The sequence below is a fragment of the Heptranchias perlo genome, chromosome 29, assembly GCF_035084215.1.
Source record: "Heptranchias perlo isolate sHepPer1 chromosome 29, sHepPer1.hap1, whole genome shotgun sequence".
NCBI lineage: Eukaryota > Metazoa > Chordata > Chondrichthyes > Hexanchiformes > Hexanchidae > Heptranchias > Heptranchias perlo.
The window spans coordinates 17961800-17974143 of record NC_090353.1 but is presented as its reverse complement, the minus strand read 5'-3'; the positions used below and the strand labels follow the sequence as shown (position 1 = coordinate 17974143).

Genomic DNA, 12344 nt, shown 5'->3' with positions numbered 1-12344 from the left:
AGAGATCAGGGTACAATGAGGTCACTCCGAGAGATCAGGGTACAATGAGGTCACTCCGAGAGATCAGGGTACAATGAGATCACTCTGAGAGATCAGGGTACGATGAGGTCACTCCGAGAGATCAGGGTACGATGAGATCACTCCGAGAGATCAGGGTACGATGAGATCACTCGAGAGATCAGGGTATGATGAGGTCACTCCGAGAGATCAGGGTACGATGAGGTCACTCCGAGAGATCAGGGTACGATGAGGTCACTCCGAGAGATCAGGGTACGATGAGATCACTCGAGAGATCAGGGTACAATGAGATCACTCCGAGAGATCAGGGTACAATGAGATCACTCCGAGAGATCAGGGTATGATGAGGTCACTCCGAGAGATCAGGGTACGATGAGGTCACTCCGAGAGATCAGGGTACGATGAGGTCACTCCGAGAGATCAGGGTACAATGAGATCACTCCGAGAAATCAGGGTACAATGAGGTCACTCCGAGAGATCAGGGTACAATGAGGTCACTCCGAGAGATCAGGGTACAATGAGATCACTCTGAGAGATCAGGGTACGATGAGGTCACTCCGAGAGATCAGGGTACGATGAGATCACTCCGAGAGATCAGGGTACAATGAGATCACTCGAGAGATCAGGGTACAATGAGATCACTCCGAGAGATCAGGGTACAATGAGATCACTCCGAGAGATCAGGGTACAATGAGATCACTACGAGAGATCAGGGTACGATGAGATCACTCGAGAGATCAGGGTACAATGAGATCACTCTGAGCCCCGTGAGTTCCTGACAGTTATGAGTCTGAAATCATTAACCTGTGTGTGCACTGAGGAAACGGGTCGCAGCTCCAACTTAAAGACTGCTTTCCGATTATCCAACCACTTCAGTCCAGGCAACGAGGTCTGAAATAAAGAAGACAGTTATTAGGAACTCAAACATTCAAGAAGTTATGGAGATCATACCTGAAATTCACTCAAACAGCCCTTCTCCAAACACTGAACATGACCCCTGGCCAAGAGATGCTACTCCAGCACTGCATAGCACTGTTCAGAATAGCACTGTCAAACACTGAGCAACCTGGTACAGAATGGCACTGCGTGGCATGGCATGACACTGACTAACAACAGCAACTTGCATTTATATAGCGCCTTTAACATAGTAAAACATACCAACTCACTTCACAGGAGCGTTTTCAGACAAAATCTGACACCGAGCCACATAAGGAGAGATTAGGACAGGCGACCAAAAGCTTGGTCAAAGAGGTGGGTTTAAAGAGTGTCTTGAAGGAAGAGAGAGAGTTAGATATGCAGAAAGGTTTAGGAAGGGAATTCCAGAGTTTTGGGCCTAGGCGGCTGAATGCACGGCCGATAATGGTGAGGTGAAGGAAATCGGGGATGCACAAAAGGTCCGAATTGGAGGAGCGCAGAAATCTCGGAGGGCTGTAGGGCTGGAGGAGGTTTCAGAAATAGGGAGGGGCGAGGCAATAGAAAGATTTTAACACAAAGATGAGAATTTTAAATTCGAGACATTGCTGGACCGCATCAAACCTGACAGGTTTACAATCTTCCATCCCCAAGTGGCCCAAATCAGTACCAAGTGGAGAGCTTTCTTGACAGGAAGTATGGGAAAACATTCTTAAAAATACAAAACTGAAAAAATAAACTGCTCCAATTGTCAAGCCCAGAGGGACCAAGATACCATCAGTGGGGTACCTACAGACCTACAGTCTAGAGAGAGTCTGTGCGATGACACAGCTCTAAAACAAAGGAACAAAATAAATAAAAGACTTGTCTAAAAAAGAGTTTTTCTTTTACGAATCTTAACTATGAGTTCTCAGTGGTGGCTGACATCAAAGGTAAATATAGAGTGAAATATCCAACCAAACGATGCGGCCCTTGACCTTTCACCTCAGGAGGCCATCTTCACACCCTGCTCCAAAACAATAACCATTGCATAGAGCAGAAGATTAATAAGTAAATATAAATCAATAAATCCAATCATGCTTAAGAGGAGTTGCTATTAATTGAAAGATATTTGCTGAATCATTCGATCGTGGGTTCATGAACCCCCTGCCATCGCAAGGCCGTACCCTGAATGTTAGTCAAAATACCGGTGTGTAGATTAGCTTTCGATAAATTGCATTAGGCAGGGTCTGTACTCGTGCACACACTGTGGAGCTGCGGAGAAATAAACAGCAGCTGCAGGCTCCCCACCATAACACACCCAACACTGTGAAGGAGCAAGGTCAGAGTATCAGCAGCACCTAATGAATGAGTTTATTTTTGCCATTGTTTGGTAAATTTCCAGTTTCATAGGACGTCGTGATTGGCCAAGTCTTCAGTTGTGAATTCCTCACATTCCCTGCGCTGCTGGGATGGTGTGAGGAATGCCACTGGGGGGGTGGGGGGGGTTGGAGCAGAGGTGACTGATGATACTTGACCTGTGACAGGTGTGAAGTGGGGAGGTTTCCTCTGCTGGAAGCTGCTCAGTGAGAGGGAATAAAGTGTCAGCAGTGGCAATCGATAACTTCAAAATTAGAATCACTTTTGAGATGGGGAAATGAAATATCAGTCCAGGTGTGGGGGGCGAGGTCAAGAGTGATTGGTCCTGGGTGGGCAATTGGTCATTAGATCTGGGCGGCGAAGCGGGGAGACGTTCTGTGGCATGATTGATTGGTTGTGGGTGTCCACGGTGGCAATTGGTCATTGGATCAAGACACCAGGAGCAGTGGCCAGTGAGCGTAATGATGGGGCTAGATGGAGACAAGTAATTACAGGGCAACTTTTAAAACTTAAAGAAAGGTCACAGGGGCATAGCAATCATGGTTGCTTTCAATTCGAAGAAAGAGACACAGTGACAGGGCACCATAGGTCCAGTGACCCCTTCTGAACTTTGAAAAACATGTTTACGAGCTGGGCGGGTGGGAGGTGGGTCCACTCCTGGGAGAGGAAGCAGTGGCTACTTTTAAAGTGGAAAATGTACTAAGCTACCTGGAAATCAGGTAAAGGGAGCAGCGGTTGCTTTGGAATAACAGGAAATGAGCTTAGATATACTGTAGGTGGCGATGGGGGAAGTCCGTGAGTACCCAGCACTGAGCTAGCAGCAGTGGCCGCTTTAGGAAAGTTTCAATGCATTAAACGCTTCAATGGAGCATATGTACCCCTAACCTTCCATTCCCCCTAACATGTGTCCCCGTAGCTGCTCTCACCCCTAGTCTCCCAACCTCTCCTTCTTCATCCCCAGGTTCCTAGCCTGTTTCCTCACACTTATCTTGGGGGGTGGTGTCACAACATCAGGGATGGGAGGCACAAGTCCAGGTTGGGATGTTGGTCGGTGGCCAGAGGTGGTAAGCTCAAGGTCCGAACGTGGATACTACAATGGTCTGCTGGAGGATACTGGGGACGGGCGGGCAGCTTGAGGCCTGAGTGTGGAACGTGTAGCCCACAGTCTGAGGCTCAAACTAACCATCGTGGGGCAGCAAAAAGTCGAGGGGGCGAAGAGTAAGTGGAGCTGGGGGAGCAGCATAAGGAAGGTTGAGGGGTTTTATGAGCCAAGCCTATAAGTAAGACTTATATTTGGGAGCGGGGCTTGAATTTTAAGTTTAAATAATGTCTTAAATTTCAGGACCTTAAGCGGAAGTCGACAGTGGGCCCAAGCAGTATGGTGGGGCCTGAAGCCCAGGTATTAGCAGTAGTGCAGAGCTGGGACATTGTGCCAAACAGAACATAATAAGCCTGTGCATGGCCCCAGAGCCCTGACACAGCAAAGGAGTGGGAAAGGATTATAAAAATAAACTGAGGCAGAGGCTCCAGTGATGGCACTGGTTTCAGTGGAGTGGGGAACATTTGAAAAATAAAGCAAGGCAAAGCAGGCCGTGAGAGAGCAGGGGAAGATCTTACATTGAACAGAAACCCATAGAAAACAAATCAAATAATACAGATTTACACTGCCAAACATACAATTAGATGAAATGCAGTAAACTATAAAATCATTCCATTCACTTTTTGAAAGCAGGGAAGAGATTGCTGAAGGAAGCTGGGAAATGGAGATTGAAAGGGTAGCAGAGCCACCTAGTGTTTGGAGGACTGAAAAGTAAGTTGATGGCAAGTATGAATAATTCGACTGACTTTTAATTATAAGCAGGCATTAATTAGGCGTGGCTAAATTGTGACAGGGGAAATAAGCATGACAGCATGAAGTGGGTGCAGTCACAAGACTTTTAATATAACATATAGGTATAGTGGATCTCCCATGACAATGCTCCTGCTAAATTGGATGATTTATAAGGACAGAAGCATGATTCTATGATTCCATGTAGCGCAGTCTATTATTCTGCTGCTTAGGTGAAGCTGTATTCCTCTAGGGCATAAAGTTTAATTGCTGTTAGGTAAACACTGGTTGAGGTCAATCATTTTAATTGCTCTTCGGCTGCAGGCTAACACTCAGGGCGTGTGTGTGTTTTTTAACTGTCCTTGACATATTTTCAGTTGCTGAGGGAGTTTCTGTGTAGATTCCAAATGACTGGCTGTCTCTCTGTATATATTTTTTTAAAGTATGACATAGAGATTTGTAAGTGTGACACCTGAAGTGTGACAGTTGAAGTGGGCCGAACACAGACACGCAACAGATGACCTGTTGTTACATTAGTATAGATAGATATTCAGGAGCTTTGTACTTACCGAGGTTACTGAATAAAGGAAGGGAAGTTTGTCCAAACAAACAGGGAGCTCGAAGGATCCACAGCGCAGGTGTCCGTTGTCCAAAATCGACAACCACTATTGTTATTAAAAAGACGGACAATTAATGCTCCCCGTTATGACCCAGGAACATATGAAACATTTCTATGCCATTTATTACCCTATTGCAAGTGAGAGAATATAATACAGAATGTAAAGTCCTTGTTGTTGAGTTACTCGTTCAAATCGACACCCTCCAATCTGGCCCAGCACTTCCACCCATGCACCCAAGCCGAGTCCTGGACCCCTGCTTGCCGATGTGCCAGCTCTGGCAACAAAAACATACACCCACCCACATCACAACATGGTCCCACTTTGACACTCACTCCCCTACCCCCGTGAGCTTATTAAGTCTTTTCTTTCCCAGTTAACTGTTGGTGTTGGCTGGCAAACTGACTCCTGAAAGTGGCAGGGATCTGGCGCAGGGAACGCAATCTCCTGAAAATTAAAAAATACAATGAAAAAATGTGATGGCAAAAATGTGGGAAAAAATAATTAAGCAACGTCAGGGTTTGTGAACACGCTGAGTTAATTCGGCCCAATTTTATTTAATTATTTTATCTTTTGTTTGTTGCTTCTCCAGGCTGAATTCCTAACTCTAATTATCTTCCAGAATTCTGTTTTCAATTTTAAGGAGAAAGATTCCAATCAGGAACCGTACTTTACAAATGGAGCTGTAAATGACCATGGAGACTGATTAGGATGGAGTGCAATTAAAAGTCAGGCCAGCAGTACTCATGGAATAGACGAGGGAGACAAGTGGGGTCTTCACAGCTTGAAAGAAGTGTTGTTTTGCAAATGATTTTAAATTTAGAAGAAAATGTGACTGCTGCCCAGTTTTAATCCTAACAGGAAGGGGCCGTGATCCTGTTACATGTAACACTGATATCTCTATTTATTTCCAAGATTTATATAGTACAGTCTGTTGTGCTCTCCATGTCATATTACACGCTCTGTTCACAGCGTAACCAACTCCTCAATAAAAGCACGAGCCACAACAAGCACAAAATGCAGAATGAGGAAGGAGTGTCTAGGAGCAGCTGCCTCACCAGTCTGTGCCCCCAGAATAACAATCCAAGTGAATTCAGGAACCTCCATTTCCTCCCTGACCTAATGGTATAAAATGTTGTTTTTAATTAACTGCTCATGTACCAGGTTTTCAAAATTGTTTTCATTGGGCGTCCTGGAAGCACTGGGCGAAGAGTGCCCAGCATTGGGTGGAGAGTGTCTATACTGAGTGGAGAGTGCCCAGCTCTGGGTGGAGAGCGTTCTTAACGAGTGGAGAGTGCCCAGCTCTGGGTGGAGAGTGTTCTTACCAAGTGGAGAATGCCCAGCTCTGGGTGGAGAGCGTCCTTACCGAGTGGAGAGTGCCCAGCAAGGGGCAGTGATTTCCCTGCACTGGGTGGAGAGAGTGTCCTTACTGGGTGGAGGGTGCCCAGCACTGGGTGGAGGGTGCCCAGCACTGGGTGGAGAGTGACCAGGACTAGGCAGCGATTACCCTGCACTGGGTGGAGAGTGACATGCACTAGGGGGAGAGTGCCCAGCATTAGCTGGAGCTCCTAAAGCTGCATCAATGTGGGGAGGACCTGCGGTGAGTCAGGAACACTCGAGCTGGCTGTAGCTGTTTCTGTGGCCTCCGGTCAGCTCTCCCTACCATTGGTTGAAATGCAGAACGGGTGTGTGTTTGGGAGCAGCTCTGTACTATAGATTAACAATATAAAGGAGAGACGCTGCCAGTCTCAGCCTCTCCATTTAGCGTACAATATGTTTCTGTTTTTGCCGTCATGCAGTGTTGACTGGGGACCAACATTCCACGAATGCCCGGCAGCAGCTGCATTCGTCTTTTCTAGATTGTGCCGACCCTGCAGCCAGACAGCGGCACACACCGGGTTACTGCAGATCAATGAACCCTTCAAATCCTGAACTAGCTTATATTATTTAGCAAAGAAGACAGCGACCCCAATTTTAACTCGCCCCCGCCTGGCGGAAACCAAGCTGGGGTGGGGGGGGTGGGGATGCAATTAAAGTGAGGTCAGCGACTTACTGCCTCTGATCCCACTGCCTTCCCGCCGCGTCCCAATGTTAATCTGCTCTTTTCAGTAGGCGAGCGGATTCTTTAAATATGCAGAACGGTTCCGATGATGTCACTGGGACCCGATCCGCAATTTTAGTTGGAGGCCGAAGCGGGGGAGCAGTGACGGCTTCTCCAATAGGCCAGACCTGTCAGGAGGTAAATCACGGGTCTCACAAGGAAGCCTTGGGCCTCCCTTACCCCAGGCTCCCCCCGTCCCTCCGAACGCAGCCGGAGACCACCCACCCACCGCCTCAACTGATGGCCGGGGACCGTTCCCATAGTTCAAATGAGGCCCGGCCGTCAAGATCGTCTCTGCTTTGTTTTCTAGAAATGATACAGGATCCCACAAACAGCAATGAGATTATGACCAGATAATCTGTATTGGTGATGTTGTTTGAGGGATAAATATTCGCCAAAACACCGAGGAGAACTCCCCTACTCTGCTTCAAAATAGTGCCATGGGATCTTTTACGCCCACCTGAAAGGGCACGGTTTAACGTCTCATCTGAAAGACCGCACCTCCAACAGTCTAGATTTTGTGCTCAAGTCTCTGGAGTGGGGCTTGAATCCACAACCTTCTCATTCAGAGGCGAGACTAAGCCACAGCTGAAGTCCCTTTTTGGTTTGTATTGAGAACGACATGGGTATATTTTACAAGAATGTTTAGTAGCTTAAGGGTCCTTCACCCTTCTGTGCTTGTTCCCCGATTATGTTAGACAGGTCACGCAATGTTCACGTGCCACCTCTAAAAATACCAGACAAGTGGTCTCTGTACGACGTACCCTTCACTATGCCATGCAGGATTCCAATAGTGAGCAATGAGCTTGTAACGGAATCAAACCAAATTCTGCCCATCTTCAGACCTGCTCCACTTACAGTGCTCTGACAGGACCAAAGGAGAGGCTGAGACCAATTGTAGTACTTATCTTGCCACCACAGCTGGGGTCAGCTAACAGCACAGGCCAAGCATGGGGCCTAGCACCTTCCTGGGCTAGAAACATAAGATCAGGAGTAGGCCATTCAGCCAATCGAGCCAGTTCCACCATTCAATTGGATCATGGCTGATCTAAGACCATAAGAGATAGGAGCAGGTGTAGGCCATTCGGCCCCTCGAGCCTGCTCCGCCATTCAATGAGATCATGGCTGATCTGATTTTTACCTCAACTCCAATTTCCCGCCCTTTCTCCATATCCTTTGACTCCCTTGCTGATCAAAAATTTGCCAAACTCAGCCTTGAGTGTAATTAATGAGTCAGCCCCCACAGCTTTTTGGGGTAAAGAATTCCAAAGATTCACGACCCTGTGGGAGAAGAAATTCCTCCTCATTTCCGTCTTAAACGCGCGACCCCTTATTCTGAGACTATGCCCTCTAGTTTTAAATTCCCCCATGAGGGGTAACATCCTCTCAGCATCTACTGTGTCTTAACTCCATCTACCCACCTTGATTTCAATGGCCTTTAATCCCCTTGCTTAACAAAAATCAAACAATCTCAGTTTTGAAATTTTCAATAGACCCCCAGCCGCAACAGTTTTTTGGGGAAAGAGTTCCAGATTTCCACTACCCTTTGTGTGAAGAAGTGCCTCCTGACATCATTCCTGACAGCCTAGCTCTAATTTTAAGGTTATGCCTCTCTGTTCTGGACTCCCCACCAGAGTGTAACAGAGTGAGAGAGGGTCAATATGTAAGTCATAGGATGTTGAGAGCTCTGTGTCTGAGGAAGGAGGAAGCCTCCGAAAGCTTGTGAATTTAAAATAAAATTGCTGGACTATAACTTGGTGTTGTAAAATTGTTTACAATTGTCAACCCCAGTCCATCACCGGCATCTCCACATCTGAGAGAGGGATACAACTTTAAGCAATTAACCTTATTAAAAGGACAATGGGTGATCATTGAGCTAAATTGCCTTTAACGACTCCCAGCTGGTAAGAATAAAAGGCTGAGAAATGGTTCAGTTGAGGAGAGGGGTTTGAAGAGGAAGGACCTAAGATTATCTTGTTCATTGCTGTAAGAAAAGATGCAATGTGGGTGAATAAACCACACTTGTTTGGAGATCTAGTCAAGGTTGATTTGACCACTGGGTCTTGAGCCTATCAACTTGTTACAAGAGGAAAGAGTTTCTATCTACCTTATCAAATCCTTTAATCATCTCAATTAGATCTTTCCTTAATCTTCTATACTCAAAGGAATACAAGCCTCGTCTATGCAACCTGTCCTCATAATGCAATCCTTTAGTCCCAGTATCATTCTGCACTGCATTTCCTCCAAGGCCAATATATCATTCCTGAGGTGCGGTGCCCAGAACTGAACCCAGTACTCTAAATGGGATCTAACCAGACCTTCATATAACCGAAACATAACTTTCATATGCATAGCTTCAGTACCACACTGGATGGTGATTTGACCCACTGCGCCTTCAGGGGAATATATTAGCGATGCTTCAAAGAGCACTCAGCGATGGTGCGGAGACTCACACTGTAGCCCACTGGAAGTTCGGAGCCATCCTGACTCTGCTTGGGCTGACAGTTGATGTGGTAAAACGTGAAAAGCAGGTGATGTTCGTCGGTGAGGTCAGAGGGCAGCTTCATCTTCACTTCCTCGTAGAAGAAAGGAGACCTGAGAAGAAAGTTAAAAACAATCAGCAGAGAAACAGATGTTATAAAATAAACCAGCGACAGAATCTAAAGATACGTGTACTTGAAAAGGAGAAAATTGCAGGGCTATGGGAAGCAGCAGGGTAGTGGGACTAATTTTCAAAACTTTCAAAGAGCCAGCACAGACACAATGGGTCGAATGGCCTCCTTCTGTGCGGTATGATTCTATATATATATAATGCCAAGGGGCAGGTCACTTTGCAGCCTTGTTATTGCCGCATATCTGAGGCAGCGACTGCTCACGGTGTGATAGTACGGGCCAAAAGGGGCATTTAGGGCCTCGTTTATTAGTGCGCCCGGGTCCAATAAAATAAATGGGGAGAGAGCTTACTAGATAACTCTGTTGGGAAAGGTAGCCCAACCCCACCCCATTGGTACTGAGCCATAGAGACCAAGAAGGTGCCTGCTTTGATCTCAGTACTCCTGGATTAGGGAGGGAAAATCATCCAGGGTTCATGCTCCTGAACTGTATCCAGTAATCCCAGCTGGAAAATGTGCATGTGGAGGTCGAGTGAGAACAGCATCAGGCTTGGCTGTGATCTGCTTTTCGTTTTTAAATACAAGAAGTTGCATGGGCACAAACAGTGTAGGGGCACAGAGAAAGAGTACAGGCATAAATAGTGCAGGGATATAAAGAGAGTACAGGCATAAATAGTGCAGGGATATAGAGAGAGTACAGGCATAAATAGTGCAGGGATATAGAGAGAGTACAGGCATAAATAGTGCAGGGATATAGAGAGAGTACAGGCACAAATAGTGCAAGGATACACACAGTATACAGGCACAAACAGTGCAGGGACACACAGAGGGAGTACAGGCACAAACAGTGTAGGGAAGCACACAGTGTTCAGGCACAAACTGTGCAGGGACACAGAATTCTGAGCAGCTTTTGCTGTGGGCCCTCAGCTCAATCCACGCGGTAACTTTACGAGAAAGAAATTTCCACCTCTTCGATCTAGGCTGAACTCAAACCCACTGCGGTACCCAGCGCTCCCACCCAGTGCGTACTTGCTGTGATAGGCCACAGGAGTATAGGATTCATTCACATATTCAGGATGTCCAGATTTTCCAAAAATTACCTGCAAGAAAATAATTATTAATCACATCATCTGTAGCTCCGAGTCACAGGATAGAAGTGACACTTAAAGTAACCAAACTGTCTGCAACCATCGCAGGCACGGAGGCTGAATGGGCACAAACAAGGCTGAGGTGCAGTGTGATGGGCGAGACAAGAGACCCCGCTGAATGATTTGGAACGGTGGCTGCTGGAATTCACTGACTGTTCCCGTCCTGTGTAACTTCACAATTTCCTCTCTGAGACAAAGAAATCCAGTGTCACTACTGGAGGTCACAGAACCATTGGGGAGGGATTCAAGTACAGGGGACTCGCAAGAGGCGAATCATTGGGGGGTGGGGCTCACACTGGGGAGGAGGGGATCAAAATAGAGGGAGGGACTCATGAGGGGGGAGGGACTCACTGCAGGAGGGGCTCACACTCGGGGGAGGGGCTCACGAGGGGGGAAATCGTTGTGGGGAGGGACTCATCCGGGGGGAGCTCACACTGAGGGGAGGGGATGTTATTTGAATTATTGGTACTGGAAGTCTACCTGGGTACTCTGTGCCTCTTGGCTGCCTCCTCTGTTGGCCTGAGAACACTGGCACTTTGCGTAGAAATTCTAGTTCGCATTTTAACACAGAGCAAGGTGAGGAGCAACCAGCAGGAATCTGGTGTGTGATTGTCTTTAAGAGCTTTAAGGTGATCGGCAAAAGAGCCAGAGGCAACATGAGGAAACATTTTTTTTACACAGCGAGTTAAATGATCTGGAATGCACTGCCTGAAAGGGTGGTGGAAGCAGATTCAATGGTAACTTTCAAAAGAGAATTGGATAAATACTTGAAGTGAAAAAATTTGCAAGGCTATGGGGAAAGAAGAGGGGAGTGGGACTAATTGGATAGCTCTGTCACAGGCACGATGGACCGAATGGCCTCCACCTGTGCTGTACCTACTATGATACGAAGGGATTACAGGACCTTCCCAAGCAGTCCAGTGGCAGTGGATATGAAGGATGTTTATCACTTTACGTCTACTGACAATTAAAACGCCACCTGCGCCTAACACTCGGGCCCCATTATCTTCAGAGCCCATATAAACTCCAGACTACCCAGCACCTCGATACGGTAAATAATTTCGAGGTGGCGCCGTTTTCTGCCCGACTCTTGGCGCATGTCTCTCACCGGCAGGGCACCGTTGGCCTTCTCGCTGCACATGAACTGAATTTTCACTGTGATGTTCCGTGCTGATCCCTGTCTGTTTGTGAAATTGAGGAATTGAGGGTAGACGTAGAGGAGATTTCTGAAAACAAAACACACAACGGCATCAATTAAGGATGTGACAGATTCGTCAGTTTTTACCACCAGCAAAGCATCCTAACTAAAGGCAGCGGCCGAGGAAACGCTGATCCAGCTGAAGGTTGACCAGTTTAGGAAGTGGGCCGACTGCAGTTTGCAGCCTTTGAGGGACCCTCTCAATCCGCCTGTCTCCAGCGAGACTCTGACAGCAACATGCAAACTGGTTCACAGATAGCTCCTTTCCTGGATTAATAACTGTCGGTAAACATATGTTCACAACACAGCTTGGTAAAGAAGTTTCTCCTGAACTCCCTATTGGATTTATTAGCAACTATTTGATATTTTTGACCTCTAGTTTAGGACTCTCCCACAAGTGGAAACATTTTCTCGACATCTACCCTATCAATATGGTAGCAGAGGCACTATTACATATATTATTAGAAATATATATCATTAGAAACGGGAATAATGCCAGAGGACTGGCAGACAGCTAATGTGATTCCTGTATTTCAAAAGGGAGACAGAAC

General features: G+C 46.7%; 1 protein-coding gene across 1 annotated transcript in view; it reads right to left on the bottom strand.

The window, feature by feature from the left end:
* LOC137299459 (dedicator of cytokinesis protein 7-like) overlaps window positions 1–12344 on the bottom strand; it is a 174570-nt gene that overhangs the window by 70654 nt on the left and 91572 nt on the right. Inside the window, 5 exon segments of the mRNA XM_067968199.1 lie at window positions 823–909; window positions 4687–4782; window positions 9289–9430; window positions 10477–10547; window positions 11704–11821. Of these exon segments, the coding sequence (XP_067824300.1) occupies window positions 823–909; window positions 4687–4782; window positions 9289–9430; window positions 10477–10547; window positions 11704–11821 (514 nt within the window).